This window comes from Tamandua tetradactyla, chromosome 3 (assembly GCF_023851605.1).
Source record: "Tamandua tetradactyla isolate mTamTet1 chromosome 3, mTamTet1.pri, whole genome shotgun sequence".
NCBI classification, from domain to species: Eukaryota; Metazoa; Chordata; class Mammalia; order Pilosa; family Myrmecophagidae; genus Tamandua; species Tamandua tetradactyla.
The window spans coordinates 206,130,719-206,146,910 of NC_135329.1; the positions used below are offsets into that span (position 1 = coordinate 206,130,719).

The window sequence follows — 16,192 nt, forward strand, 5'->3', positions numbered from 1 at the left end:
CCAATGCTGTGCCCTGTCCCTGAGTTTCTGATGTAGTAGTTCTGGCATGGGAACCAGCAGCTGTGTTCTTCATCTGTTTTTCTGGTGTCTTTGGGGACCCAATTTTCAGGGCCAGGCCCAAGAATTTGATCAATTCATAATGAAATTGTGCAAATAACACATCTCAAGGGATTCTAAAAGAGGCTAGGCACTTGGTTTGGGGATGGTTTTCCTGTCTTCACGGTGCGCAGGCATTGTGGTGTACTTAAATCAGCACTAGGTCCCAGGGCTGGGCTATATTGCTAGCTCAACCACCACCCACTGGGCAACATCCTTATCTTATCTGAGACTTAATTTCCCCTTCTGCAAATCGAGGTTTGAACTGGATGAGCTCTGGGGTTCCTTGCTCATGTATGTTAAATGCATGCACCACCAGCAGAGGGCGCTGAGTCCACGATTCGCGGTGCTTTGGCTCTAAGCAGTGGGAATGCACCAAACTGAAGAGCTCTCGGGTGTGGGGGGACCATCGATGCAGGTGTTTTGTGGACCAATATATAGTGTTTTCTCTGTTTTCCAAAATCCAGAAATAATAATTACCACTTCGGATTAAATGTGACTGCTATAAGAGCTTACAATCTAGACCCCTGTTTTTCTTATAAGCATTTTCTCAAGGAGACCGTACAATAATTGCTCTTTTGCTTCTGGCTTATTCAACATATAATGTTTTCTGTAAACATATTCTGTATTAAATATATGATGAATCATTGAAGTTACACTGGTAGAAATTTCGGCTGTCTTTTGAAATTTCTTTGCTTCAATGTCTGCCGTACAAGATACACTGACATCCTGGTGTGTGTCTGCTCTAATAATGGGATGGTCATCTATGCTGGTATTGGATTAAAATCCTTTACAGAAGGTTCAGATCTGTCTTAATTTTTAGTATCAAGGAATTTTCTAAGAGTATCCCTTTGTTGTTTAGAATATGTTCTAAGTAGAGAAACTAAACCTTGAAAGACTGTTGAAGAAGGGATGAGATTATGACCAAATGATCGAAATGTTTTGGGAGCTGCAGATGTCATCGGATTCAGTGTCCCTGTTTAACAATGACCTTCATCACGTGACTCTAATAGCCCTTGCTTTGATATTTATGGAGAAAGGATCATACTTATCCTTCATCATACTATTCATTTCTGCGTGTAATTCATTCTTTTCTCTTGTAGTACTTTTAGAATAGCACGGCATGTAAAAGTAGAGTAGAGACTGCTCTCTGTTCAGAAGTGAGTATAATGATGGAAGGAATAAAGATAATACTTACACGTGTTTTTTTTTCCCCCTCCCCAGGAAGCAATTAGGATACATGGGAGCAAAGCAGGACAGATCCAGGGCTGGGGAAGGTGGTGTTAGCAGGGATTTGCCTATCTATTTGGGGTGGGGGAGAGAAGGGTAGGTAGTGGGAGGCTGGGGGTTGGCCAGGAAGGCTGAAGTGATGATGGTCTACAGTAAGGGGACAGCAACCAGGGTCACCTTCAGAAGCTGTGGAATGCTTGGGAGGTGGTGGCCCTAACCCCTGATATTCAGGAGGGGCTGCAGCTTGGAGTGACAAGAAGATGTGGTGCTGGAGGCAGGCCCAGTGGGGTTGGACGGGAGCAGGGACAGAGCCTCCTTTGCGTATGTGTGTGTGTCTCTGTGTGTGTCTCTCCGTGTATGTGTCTGTGTGTGAGTGTGTGTGCATGTGTTGGGGGTGGAGGTAGGTGTGACAGCTCAGGCCTCCATCCCAGAGGCAGGAGAGGCAGCTGGCTTCCCCATAGAGGCACCGTGGACCTACCACCCGGCACAGTCTCTGAAATGTTCAGGGCTTCAACCCTTAGGTGGGGTGCTGTCCATGCCACATCCAAGCTCACGGGTTAGGGTGAAGCTATTGCTCTACTGACCTCTCACTGGCCAGGACTGATTGCTCAAGAGAGCAGCAGGTGTGGGGCAGGCCCCGACAGTACCTGTGAGAGTGAGGATTGGGCCATTTCCACGTCTGGTTTCCAGGACCTGGAGGGAAAGGACACAACCGGTCTAGGAGAACGGTCAGATTTGTAATTGATAAAGGTTTTGTTTGCCTTCAGTTTAAGTTTGGGCTTTTTAGTTATATTCCATCATCAGCACAGGGCATACTGTAATTATTTAATTATTGTGAGGATTCTTAGGTTTATAGGTCCCGGAAAAGATCATGTTCTTAAAACCGATCCAATCCTGTGAGTGTAGACCTGTTGTGGGTGGAACCTTTTGATTAAGTTATTCCAGTTGAGTCATGCCCCAGAGGGGCCTTAGTCCTGGTACTGGAGTCCTTTATAAGAGGATGAAATTCAGAGAAAGAGACAGAGAGAAACACAGAAGCTGCGAGAGAAAGCCAATGAAAAAGAGAGGAAGCCATTGGAGCCAGAAGCAAGAAGGAATGAAACCTGAAGAGAAGGGGGTGACCAGCAGATGCCACCATGTGCCTTGCCATCTGACAGAGAAGTCCTGGTATCGTCTTCATGATGCCTTGGTTTGGGCATTTTCACGGCCTCAGAACTGTAAGCTAATAAATTCCCATAACCAATGGGTTAAAGCCAACCCATTTCTTGTGTATTGCATTTTGGCAGCTTTAGCAAGCTAAAATAATTATGAATCTCTCTTCTTCAATATTCTCTTGGTATCCCCCATGCCTGGAAAATATAGACTCTAAAGAAGTGTCTGCACAGATGGATAAGGATATATGGATGATTTGAAGCTTCAGACTCTTAAATTAATCTAAATGATTAATTGAAAAAGAGAAAGTGTGTTTCTTCTGATCTTAAATTCTGTGAACATGAATTACTCATTCACATTATCCACTGTCCACAAATAAGTGGTTCCTGGATATGCCTGTATTTGACTTCTGATTTTCCCATCCTGGGAACCGATGGTTTTTCCTGGCTCCCCCAGATGCCTGACTATTGGAACCACGCTGTCCACCTTCTAGCTAATTGTCAAGAAGACCTTTTTTTCTAGGGTCTTCTGAAAGGTGGGCAAGGTATCAGGCTGTGCTTTCTCCCTCTCCTGCTCATGAACTATGTGCATTCTAGGTATTTTACATACCTTATCCTGAATCCTCACAGCACTGAACGTTTAGTATCATTTCCAAATAACCATAATAATTACCATTTATTGAGCCCGTTCTGTGTGCTGAGCACTGAATGGACATAACACAACATAATCCTCACAACAGCACTGTGAAACGTGGAGAGACTGTCCTGTCCTGAGTTTACAGATGGTGGGCAATGGAGACAGCCCCGGGCCTGGGCAGCCTTCCTCCCTGGCTGATGTTTTGTTGTTTTTTTTTATATATATATTTTTATTGACAAATCTTCACACCCATATAGTCCACACATGGTGCACAATCAGTGGCTCACAATATCATCACATAGTTGTGTATTCATCACCATCATCATTTTTATTATTAATTTTAATTGATACATATTATATATACACATACCATGTAATCACCCAAAGTGTACAATCAATGGTTCACAATATCATCATATAGGTGTGCATTTATCATCACAATTGACTTTTTTTTCTGAAAAATAACATATATACAAAAAAACAATAAATTTCAAAGCACATAGCAACAATCAGTTGTAGAGCAGATTCCAGAGTTTGCTGTGAGTTACAATTCCATCATTTTAGGTTTTTACTTCCAGTTGCTTTAAGATACTGGAGACTAAAAAAATATCAATATAATGATTCAGCAACCATATTCATTTCTTAAACCCTACCTTCTCTGTATAACTCCACCATCATCTCCCACTCTTTAGGGGTATTTGGGCTATTCCCAATCTAGTTTTTTCAGGTTGAAAGGGGCTGTCGATAATATGGGATATGGGAATGGAACCAGTTGATGTTCTAGAGAGGCTGGCCCCTCTGCATTTCAGGACTTATCTGGTCTGGGGACCCATCTAGAGGTTGTAGGTTTCTGGAAAGTTACTCTAATGCATGCAACCTTTGTATAATCTTATATAACACTCTAGGTGTTCTTTAGGATTGGCTGGAATGGTTTTGGTTGGGATTTGGCAAGCAATGATAGATAAGAGTGACCTCCAGAGTGGCCTGTCGACTCTATTAGAACTTAGCAGCCACTGATACCTTATTTGTTACACTTCTTTTCCCCTTTTGGTCAGGATGACGTTGTTGATTTCATGGTGCCAGGCTAGGGTCATTTCCCACGCTGCCAGGGAGACTTTCAACCCTGGATGTATTGTGATCATTTTTAGAACATTTTCATCACCCCAGAAAAAAGAGAAACACAAATAAAAAAGAAAAAACTCATACATCCCATACCCCTTGCCCCTCCCTCCCATTGACCACTAGTATTCCAATCTACCTAATTCATTTTAGCTCTTATCCCCCTATTAATATTTATTTATTTTTAATCCATTTTTTTTTACTCATCTGTCCATACCCTGGATAAAAGCAGCATCAGATACAAGGTTCTCACAATCACACAGGGTACATTGTGAAAACTTTATTGCTATACAATCATCTTCAAGAATCAAGGCTGCTGGAACATAGTTTAACAGTTTCAGGTACTTTCCTCTAGCCACTCCAGTACACTATAAACTAAAAAGAGATATTATGGAATGCAAAAGAATAGCCTCCAGGATAACCTCTAGAATCTATTTGAAATCTCTCAGCCATTGGAATTTTATTTCGCCTCATTTCTCTCCTCCCCTTTTGGTTAAGAAGGCTTTATCAATCCCATATGCTGGGTCCTGCTCATCCTGGGAGTCCTAACCCACACAGCCAAGGAGATTTATACCCCTGGGAGTCATGTCTCATGTAGGGGGGGAGGGCAGTTAGAGAGAGAGGCCACATCTGAGCAACAAAAGAGGTTCTCTGGGGGTGACCCTTAGGCATAATTATAAGTAGGTTTAGCCTGTCCTTTAGAGGAAGATGTTTCATAGGGGCGAATCCCAAGATCAAGGGCTCAGCCTATTGATTTGGTTGTCCCCATTGCTTGCGAGCATATCAGGAATTCTCCAAATGGGGAGGTTGAATATTTCCTCCTTTCTCCCCAGTCCCCCAAGGGGACTTTGCAAATACTTCTTTATTCTCTGCTCAAATTACTTTAGAATGTATCAGGGCTTCATTACTAACCTGGACAAATGAACAAGATCTCACACCCTATTCAAAGCTCCATGTACTTATGGTATTCAAATAAACTGACCCTGCAAGATAAATTAGGTAATTGGTACCAAAATACAAATTTTGCAGCAAATAAACATTTCTCCCTTTGGGCTCACACAGAAGTTGAAGTTTTAAAATATGGACGATGTTCTAGTTTGCTAGCTGCCAGAATGCAATATACCAGAAACAGAATGGCTTTTAAAAGGGAGAATTTAATGAGTTGCTAGTTTACAGTTCTAAGGCCGAGAAACTGTCCCAGTTAAAACAAGCCTATAGAAATGTCCAATCAAAGGCATCCAGGGAAAGATACCTTGGTTCAAGAAGGCTGATGAAGTGCAGGGTTTCTCTCTCAAGTGAGAAGGCACATGGTGAACACAGTCAGGGCTTCTCTCTCGGCTGGAAGGGCACATGGTGAAATCGGCATCATCTGCTAGCTTTCTCTCCTGGCTTCCGGTTTCATGAAGCTCCTCGGGAGGCATTTTCCCTATTCATCTCCAAAGGTCGCTGGCTGGTGGACTCTCTGCTTTGTAGTGTTGCTGTCTCTGAATCTCTCATTCTCCAAAATATTTCCTCTTTTATAGGACTTCAATAAGCCAATCAAGACCCACCCAAATGGGTGGAGACATGTCGTCCCCTAATCCAGTTTAACAACCATTCTTGACTAAATCACATCATCCAGGGAGATGATCTCATTACAGTTTCAAACATAGAGTGTTGAATAGAGATTATTCTACCTTTATGAAATGGGATTTATATTAAAACATGGCTTTTCTTAGGGGGCATGCTTCCTTTCAAACCAGCACAGACGATATCATCCTTTACCCTGTGTTCTGATATGCCTTAGTCCTATCCAGATCAGCTTCATTCATTTCTCTAGTCAAATTCTGATCACTTTTTCAACTTTTTAAGTAGTTCCTATATGGAGTAGTGCTGACTTTCATAGCTTCAGAGCCCTAACGTTGAGTCTCAGGTGTTATATAAATACTCAAAATTTCTGGAAATGACCAGGTTATATAAAACAACTCAGTATCTCAGAATTTAGAAACAATCGTTACAAGTCCTGAATATATGTGACAGCTATAAGAACTTACAATCTAGGACCCTTTACAGTAGCCCCCCTGGCTGATGTTCTTAAATCTCTTTTATTCTGCTCCTCAGATGACCAAATTCAAGATTAGATGAGGATTTGGAGTGATGTAGATGTTCTAAAAGTGATCATGGTAATGAGTACACAACTACGTGATGATATTGTGACCCATTGATTGTATACTTTGGATAGACTGTATGTGCATGAAGGTATCTCACTAAAATATATATATTTTATTTTATATATATATATTTTGGGGAGGGCATGGGCAGGCTCCAGGGATCAAAGCCAGGTCTTTGGCACGGCAGGCAAGAGTTCTGCCACTGAGCCACCATTGCATTGCCCAAAAATATTTTTTAAGGATTAAATGAAGAGACCAGCTCAGAGAAATGAGGCAATATGTCCACTTCATTATTAAGTGGCAGGACCAGGATTCCAATCAAGTGTGTTTGCTAGTTAACTTGTCTGTCTTGGAGCCTGAAGAATATAAAAGTCTTTTATAAGATGAAGTTAAGTATAGAAATGTTTTTTCCCCTCAGTAGATGGAAACTGGAGCAGGTAAGTACACCAGTGGCAGGCCATTGCTTTGAAACTATCTTCTTCCCCTGGCCACATGGAAACAAGGTTGAAATGGAGATTCTTGACATCTTAAGATACATTTCAAGTTTTTTATCCAATCTATTTGAAAGACTGCATTATTCTCACTTCTGTGTTATTGCAAATATTTTGCTTTAGGACTGAAGTCTTTTTATATAATGATGATCACTTAGATTTCTTTCTCATGTACTTTTTAAATATTTGTCTATAAGTAATTTCCAAGCATGGTGTTTAAGCCAATGGAAGAGATAATGTCAGACAATAGCTTGAGTCTATAGCAGTTCATGGTTTGGCTGATGGGATCACATGAAGGTGACTCCACTTTGAGTTTCACTATGAGAAGGACCGATTGTTACCTTGAGGCCCAAAGCTTGGAGCCACCCTTAAATGGCAGTTGGATACAATCAAATATTTCAAATATGCTAGAGAAATTAAAAACCTTTCCACAATAATTATCTCAGGGTAGATTAAATTATAGGTTGTGACTGGGGCTCCCCCCAAAAACCCAAATTCCAGTGGCTTAACAAAATAGCAGGTATATTTTTTTCACTCATAGGTCATATTCATTTTGGGTCAATGGGCAGCTCTGCTCCACACAGTTGCTCAGGGACTCAGGCTGCTGGAGATTCTGCCATCTCGTAGCTTCACCCTCTGAAACATGTGGCCTCCTTAGCCACTGGCAGAAAAGAGACAAAACAGCGGTCATGTACCGGTTATTCTATGTTTGATACGTCACCTCTACTCACAGTCCTTTGGCCAGAACTAAGTACACAGCCCCACTGAAGTACAAGGGACAAGGAAATGGGGAGAAGAGGTGAAATGGATGACGAACACCTCTATCTCTGCCACCAACTGGGTCTCCAGACTAGGGCAAAGCATGTGCCAGATTCATTTACCTGAAGGTGGTATTGTGACAGTATATTCTGTTGTCTTGATTATGATTGACTGTATTAAAATTTTAAAACTTTTTTATGTTTATTTTTTTAACATTTTTTAACATGTTCCTGGCATGACAAAAAACTCAGAACTGAAAGCATTATTTTATAGACTTAATGCTTATAAAATACTTTTCTCTAAAGAACTGAGTTTCTTTCTCTCACTCCTCAAGAGATCTATTTCATACTCTCTTCTCTCTCCTAGAGACTGTCATCCCTCTTATTTCTTCACTCAACTGATGTGGTGGCTTCTTATTTTACTGAGAAATTAGAAGTGTTCATGAGACTAAGAGAATTGCCTGGTCCCTTTGCCAATTCTATCTATGCCTGTCCCTCTGTCCATTTGCTCTGCCCTACACTCCATTATGGTTGATAAATTGTCCATTTTGTAACCTATGATCACATCAACACTCCTGGATTTCATTTCCTCTCTCCCATTCAACGACTTCGCTCATGCAATTTCTCCCTTTTTATTCTGCATCATTAATTTTGCCCTCTCTACTGGATCATTTCCATTGGCACATAAACATAAATTAAAAAAAGAAAAACTTGCCTTGATCCCACCTCCCCTTCTGCTCTTCAAGCATAATTCCTCAAAAGAGCTCTCTGCGCTTGCAACCTTCATTTCCTCTTCTACTAGTCTTTCTCTCTCGGACTCACTCCAGCCAGACATTCATCCACACCATGCCACTGAAATTGCTCTTCTCAAGTTACTGTTTTATCTACATTATCTTGTCAATTACATATCAGGTGGTTTTTTTTAATTAAAGAAGTTGTAGGTTTACAAAAATTTCATGCATAAAATATATAAAATACAGAGTTCCCATGTACCACCCTCGTATTAACACCTTGTGTTAGTGTTGTTCATTTGTTTATATATCAGCTTTTAATTCTCATCTTATGTCAGCAGCGTTTGACACATGTGATCATTCCAGGCTTTCTTCCTTCTTTCTAGTCTCCTTTGCTGAAAACTTGCATTTCCTGGGTGTTTAGTGCAGTGTGTCCTAAGGCTCTTCCCTGGGCTATCTTTTCTATCCAGTCACACCTAGATGATCTAATCCCAGAGCTTTAAATAGTACCTACATGGGATAATCTTTAAATATATGTTTCCAGCTCAGGCAGCCCCCTTTGAACTCTCCCTACTTTTGTAACTAATTGCATGCTCAATGCTGCCACTTAGATGTACTATCACCATCTGAAGTTTACCATGTCAAAACCAGGCCTTGTGATTTCCTCCCACACACAGTTATTCAGCAAAATCTACTTCTCTTGTGGTCTTATTTTTCTCAATCATCAGTAACACCATTCACTCTTCTGCTGAAGCCAAAAAGCTCATCCTTAATTCCTCTCTTTTCCTCACCCCTCATCTAACTCATTGGCAAGTGTTACAAGCTCTTCCTTCAAAATATCCACAAGCTGGCCACTTCTCACTTCCGCCCTTACCACCATCCTATGACATGCCGTCCTCATATCCTCCTGCATTTTCCCGTAAGAATACCATACTAAGTTTGCTTTTACCTGGTGGAGAAAGCAGTGTACCCGCAGCATTTTGCCTCAGGAGCACGACAACTCTCTGGCTGTTGGTGATTTTTAAATCACAGCAAAATTGATCCTATGATATCATGTGTGGGTCAACACTGATAATAGCATGCTGATGGAGCAGGTAGTAGCAGATACCCCAGATATCTTGATAAGGGACACATATTTCAGGAAGTTGGAAATAAACCCCACAAAACTGAGAGGCCTGTTATCTCAGTGAATTATCTAGGGATCCAGTGCCTTATTTTCCCTGCCGTAATAAAGCAGCACAACACTGTGTGGATGTTTTTTAGTTTTCCAGGTAGCATATACCACATTTGGATATGCTGCTCGGATCCATTTACCACATAAACCATAAAGCTGCCCGTTTTCATGGGCCTAGCTGCCAGTCCAGATTTCAGTGTCAGCCGCTATACCATTTGCTCCTCATTATCCAGCAGATTCAGTGGTTCTGAGTTGTCTGTAGCTGTGGCTTATGGATCCTTGCTGAAGCCTGTGACATATCCCAGTAGAAAAATTGCAGCTTGTACCTCCAGGTGTTAGAGCAAAAGCCATGCCTGCTCTTGCAAATAACTATTCTCTTTTTGAGAAATAGTTCTTGGATTTCTACTGAGGGAAGGCTAAGGTTTGCTTAGATGGTCAAAGTCTTGAAAAGGATACAATTGGAAGACTAATTATGAGTTCCAAGAAAGAGGCATGTGGATGAATTTTCAGAATAAGCCTAAAAGATAAATGTATGTGTGCCCCATGTGACTGCTTACCAAAGGACATAGGAGCTTTTCAGTAAATATATGGATGATTCTATCCCCACCACCTTACTGTTTGCTGGATGAACTGACTCATAAAGTATCCAGGTGTCAAGGATGGAGGTCATGCACCTCTGCTTATTAAGATTAATCTGGCTATTAAGTCCATAAGAGACTTAATGCCAAGCCCCCAATAAGGTGCCATGCTCCAGGGGCTCCAGTTGACAACTTGATAAGAATCAGGTACATGGACTCTTTTCGTCTTTGTCCTCCCTAGATTAGGTACCTCTTCTAGATATAGATTTGCCTTCCTTGCCCACCAGCAATATCTTATGTAAATTTACTGAAGGTCTTATTTAACATCCTGGTAATGCATACAACATTGCTTCTGGGTATTTTGATGTAACAAATAAATTTATTTATTAAACAAATAAAGTAACATAATGAGTTGGCCTTAAAGAATGATGGAATAGATTATTCACGACTCTTATTACCTCATCTGCTAAGAGCAAAGCTGTACAAGAATTGGGGTGCTGCCTTACAGAATGTGTTGTAGGCTCACCCCAGTGACCAGGATTTGGCCCTGTGGTCCTGTTTCTTCCATAGCTAGAAACAAAGCTTAGAAGTAGGAGTAACTTCTTTTCGAATCACACTTCATCGCCAACTTGAAGAGAGTATTGGCTTCCTTCTCCACAACTTCGGATTTTACTAGTTTAAAGGTCTTGGTACCCAAATGCTGAATGCTTTCATTTGAAGACAACAATGATGCCATTGAACTAGAAATTGCAATTGCTACTAGGCTATTTGGGGCTCCTAAGGTGACTGCACAAAAAGGGGCATTAATTGTGACTATGAAGAAGAAACAGATTTTCTGCTCCACACTGAGTTAGGGAAGAGTGTGTCTGGAAGCCAGAAGGTCCCTGCAGGCGCCTTCTAATGTTGGCAGAAGAGAGGACATCTTATACCTGCAAAACCTGAAAGTGCCCCAAACCTGGAGGAATTAAGGAAGGTTTGGTTCATAATACCCGATATAGAATCTTGACAAGTTGCGGTGCTGGCTGAGGACAAAGTGAAGATGGAATGGGTAGCAGAAAGAGGAAGTCATAAGTCCAGCTCCTGCCTTGTGACCAGGTGCAGAACCCAGGGCCATAGTAGCTACCTATATATTTATCCTTACTTAGTTATATGTAAAAAATATTTCTGCACCTACTTCTACTACTTTACCTAGGGTAAATCGGTGCTGACTAACTATAATTCTAGTACATAGGATAGAAAGATGAATTGGGATTAGCTGGAGATAACAAACGTCACCCAGAGGTTTATAGTGACTGAGGGGACTTAGCAGGAGGGGGTGGTGGTGAAGATTGAAAATAAACATGTTTTCGATGGTATGAAGAAGAGTTGCTGTGTTAGGTGGGACTGTGTTGTCACCACTGTTGTCATTTGGAAGCCTAAGTGTGGGAAGAAAAGTGCATTTGGATGAGAATAGCCGAAAGCTCAGATTGAGGAGGAGACTGTGGATTAGCTTGCTCAATACGCATGTTAACTCCTTCATGCTGGAAGGAATGGCCTTGTGTCCTGCAGAGGTTAGGAAAAGAAAAAGAATTACATTTCCCAGATACCTTTGCAACTGGCCTGTGGGACATAGCCCAGGGTCTGCCAAATAGACCTTCCTGCAAGGAAGATGTGAGCAAAGTGGGGAATTGCCGTGCCCAGGGAGACCCGCACTTCCTGCAAGCACAGGGTGGAGGCAAAGGGGCAGGATCTCGCGTCTGGTCCTTGCCATCATAGCATCCTGGGGTGCTCTGTCGGGGTGCAGAAGCAATGAGGTTTCCGCTGAAAAGGTCCATTCTGTTTTCTTTTTTATTTTTTTAACATCTGGCTACTGTCATTCCCAGCTGTATAACATTGAACCTTTCCCTCCAGAGTTATTAGCTATTCTGTTGATCAATCCTCTTCTCCTGAAACTAGCTAGGATAGATTTTGTGATCTGAAACTAAGGCCTTCCATAAAGTTTGGATGGGTAAATTGAATGAGTGAATGAATGAACGAATGAATGTTGTCTATATGGGCTATTGAAAAATTGTGGGACAATTTACCCCCATGAAATGGCCCCAGACTGCAGTGATTGAAGCTTGTGGTTTTCTTTTCTCTTTTTTCTCTTACTGTTGGTTTCTCACCTGTTGTTGTTTTCCACTGTCAGTATTTCTGCCTCCAGTGGTTTCAGCTCAAGGCAAAAAGTTGTACACTAAGTTATAATGAATTCTTGGGAAAAGAAAAATAACTAGGCCATGAGCAAGGGCTTTTCCTTCAGAATAAAGTGTGTGATATTAGCACGTGGATAAAAAGCAGCACAGCTCTTTTTGCTTTTCAGTTACTTTTCCTCTTCTTTGGTTTGTGTCTGTGTTTCTAGAAGCTCGAGGCCCCCAAACCCTGGCTGCTCTCTGCACGGAGCACAGTCGGATCCAGTGTTCTGGAATCTGAGATTACCCCAGGCCTGTCTGCTTCTCCTTAAGAGGTAGAATTGCCCCCTGGGAAGGAACTTTAAATGATGAAAATAATGATTTCCACCGAATTTTTATTATATCAATTGTTAGGTTGGTTCTCTGTGTTATTCATGGGCAGGTAATCTGCACTGATCGTTGTCCATGCTCTTATTTCCCTGTACTGTTTATCTTGAGGGGCCCATCAGCTTCTTGCCTCTCTTTGCCCCCTTGAGGAGAAGTCAGTTAAATGAGTGGCTTCTGGGAGTTGCTGCAGAGGAGGCGTATCAGAGAGGGTGAGAGCAGAGAGAGTAGCAGACCAGCATGCTGTGGCTCTGCTAGTGCAAGGACTGGAATCCTTACTGCCCTCCATCAGGCCCTGCTCCTTACTCTCCTAGGTTTCCCCATTTGTTGACCATGGAATAGAATGGATGAAAGGAGAGATCAGGTGGGTTGTTAACCTCCATCCAATGCGCATGTGCTCCAGAAAGGATGGTCCCAGGAGAAGGCCAGGTGGGAAACCTTCTTAGAGCACCAGGTTTCCAGTGTGTAACACCAACTATTCCAGCACCTTTAAATATCCATGTTTTTGCATACACTGAAAACCATGGCTATTGCAAAGATTGGAGCTACTTATAATTATATCCGATGCTTTAACTTTAGGAAGGATTTGGGGGCATGTTAGGAAATCTGCTCCCATATTAATAGTGTTTAGTAGGAGGAGGCCAATGTTGCCATAATTAATGGTGCCAACAGAGAGAGGGATATTAGAAAATCTTGAATAAATGGGAGCTGAATGTTGGCGTCCTTGAACTTGGAGGAAAGGGAAACTAGTCCTGTGCAGATATCAGGTTGGATGACCTTGGCCTATATTTAACCCTGTGGCCCTCAGTTAAAGCCCCCAGACTGCAGAAGAAGATCTTACAGAAGGCTCCTCCTGGACGAAGGCTCACTCTGCCAATGTGCCAGACTGGCTCAGGGAGGAGACAGACTCTGTGGTCCGTTCTGGTGCTCGGTGTGGTGACACGCTTACAAAGGGCTTGGAGCAAAAGCTGTTGAAGGGATCCTGGGACCAGGATAGTGGACAGCTGGATTGCAGATGGGCTGGCTGGCAGTAGCTGGGGGTGCTTTGTTCATTTCGATGTAGTTCACCCCTAAGTAGGTTGTAGTGTACTCCACTGTCTAGCCCAGGGCTGGGGAGAGCTGGCTTCACCCAGGATAAAATGAACACACGGGGAGTTAGCAATGCTCCCACCTGTAGAAGTGAATGCAGTCTAAGGCAGGACGGAGTGGACGTTTGGCTGACCACAGCATTGCGGCCTCTGTTAGGTGGGTAACTGGAAATGAACCATATAATGTAGTATATGTAGTGGCCCTCCATGCAAATATCTCATATTTAGCATCTTAAATGAGAGGAGGACGTCGTTTCTTCTACTGACCAAGTTTGCTTTGCCCTTTGGATATTTATGCACTTGCCCCTTTCTTCAAAGGTGCCTCCTTGAGGCAGGAAGTGTGTCTGGCACATCTTCGTGCACACGTAGCATTCCATGCCCTGTCTCATGGGCAGCTGGAGTGTTTTGTTTTTTTAATTAATTTTTTTTAAATACCAAAAAATACCAAACAAATGCAAACATTCTTAACTTTTGATCATTCCGTTCTACATATATAATCAGTAATTCACAATATCATCACATAGTTGCATATTCATCATTATGATCATTTCTTATAACATTTGCATCTATTCAGAAAAAGATAAAAAGAAAACAGAAAAAAATTCATATATACCATACCTCTTACCCCTCCCTTTCATTGATCACTAGTATTTCAACTAAATATATTTTAACATCTGTTCTCCCTATTATTCATTTTTATTCCATATGTTTTACTCGTCTGTTGACAAGGTAGATAAAAGGAGCATCAGACACAAGTTTTTCACAATCACACAGTCACATTGTGAAAGCTATATCATTACACAATCATCTTCAAGAAACGTGGCTACTGGAACACAGCTCCATATTTTCAGAGAGTTCCCTCCAGCCTCTCCATTACACCTTTTTTTTCAGTAAGAAAAAAGTTAATATTTTTATTTAGAAAAAACAGTTAACACATTTCACACGAATTGATGAGGAAAAACATTGAGCCTTTACAAATGGGCAAAGGACATTAGAGGTGTTTGTCAAACAAATCATACACAGAAAAATTACTCACAAATCATATACGGAAAAATTTCTTTACTAAAAGAAATGGAAACTACAGAAAGTTACCAAGTAATTTAAAGAAGAAAATATCCCTTGCTGGTAAAGTGAGGTCAAATTGGCTTCTGATATATTGATGATCTCCATTACATCTTGACTAACAAGGTGTTTTAATGTGTGAGAATAATCTCCAGGATAACCTCTCCACTCTGTTTGGAATCTCTCAGCCATTGACACTTTATTTTGTCTCATTTAACTCTTCCCCCTTTTGGTCAAGAAGGTTTTCTCAATCCGTTGAGGCTGAGTCTCAGCTCATTCTAGAATTTCTGTCCCACGTTGCCAGGAAGGTCCGCACCCCTGGGAGTCATGTCCCATGTAGACAGGGGGAGGGTGGTGAGATTGCTTGTTGTGTTGGCTGGAGAGAGAGACCACATCTGAGCAACAAAAGAGGCTCTCTTGGGGGTGACTCTTAGGCTTAAATTTTAAGTAGGTTTGACCTATCCTTTGTGGGGTCAAGTTTCATATGAACAAACCCAAGACTGGAGGCTCATCCTATAGCTTCGGTTGTCCACACTGCTTGTGAGAACATCAAGAATTCAACTTGGGAAAGTTGAATTTTCCCCCGTTCTCACCATTCCCCAAAGGGGACTTGGGCAGCCGGAGTTTGACAGGCTGTAATGCAACCTCCCCTTGACCAGGCTGTAATGCAACCCCCTTCTGACTCTTCCGTCCACAGCTGTGCGTGTCTGACCAACTGTGGGAGCAGATAGTCCAGTCCGCGTGTGACACCATCACCCCCGACATGCGGGCCCTGGCGGAGGACATCGGCTGGAAGCGGATGTTCTTCACCAACAAGCTCCAGCTCCAGCGGCAGCTCCGCAAGAGGAAGCAAAAGCATGAGAACCAGACACAGAAGAATCAAGCTTAGAGCCGGTTTCCTACCGGCAGGGGCGTTGAGGCATGGCTGTGCGTTTTCCTTAAGCATCCACATCTCTCCTGCTTCCTTTTCTTTAGAACAAAGTGGTTTTGCTGGTTCAGCCCTCCCGTGCCTTGCTTGTGCCACATCCTGGTTGCCCTGAGAATGGTCCCCAAGCACATGGGCTGCAATACCAGAAGCCCTGATGCTGGACTGATGAGAGCCTTTGGCTGTATAAAGTACAAGAAATATATAATAAACACAAATAGAAATAGATATATAATAAATATAATAATAAATGGTTGTTAGCATTTTTTAAAAATTTTTCTATTTTATCTATTTTATTTGTATCTATTTTATCTAGGCATTGGGAAGGGTCTTTGGGCTTTCGAGGTGTTTCCTGGTGCTGTTGTGTCACTCAAGTCTCTCCGAGGAGGTGGCTGAGGGTCTCCACTCAGGGTGAGCGTGGCCACCTTCCCAACTCCACCCTGCTAAGTTTGAGTCCAGGCCACCTCCTCC

The 16,192-nt window shown here is 42.1% G+C and overlaps 1 protein-coding gene across 2 annotated transcripts in view; it reads left to right on the top strand.

Annotated features, from left to right (window-relative positions):
- Positions 1–15,969, top strand: part of FBXO36 (F-box protein 36) — a 155,794-nt gene extending 139,825 nt beyond the window's left edge. For both annotated transcript variants that reach the window (XM_077155382.1, XM_077155383.1), the window contains one exon: positions 15,494–15,969. In XM_077155382.1, the coding sequence (XP_077011497.1) occupies positions 15,494–15,685 (192 nt within the window). In that variant the 3' untranslated portion in view covers positions 15,686–15,969. The remainder of the gene's footprint in view (positions 1–15,493) is intronic.
- Positions 15,970–16,192: the final 223 nt, after the last annotated feature.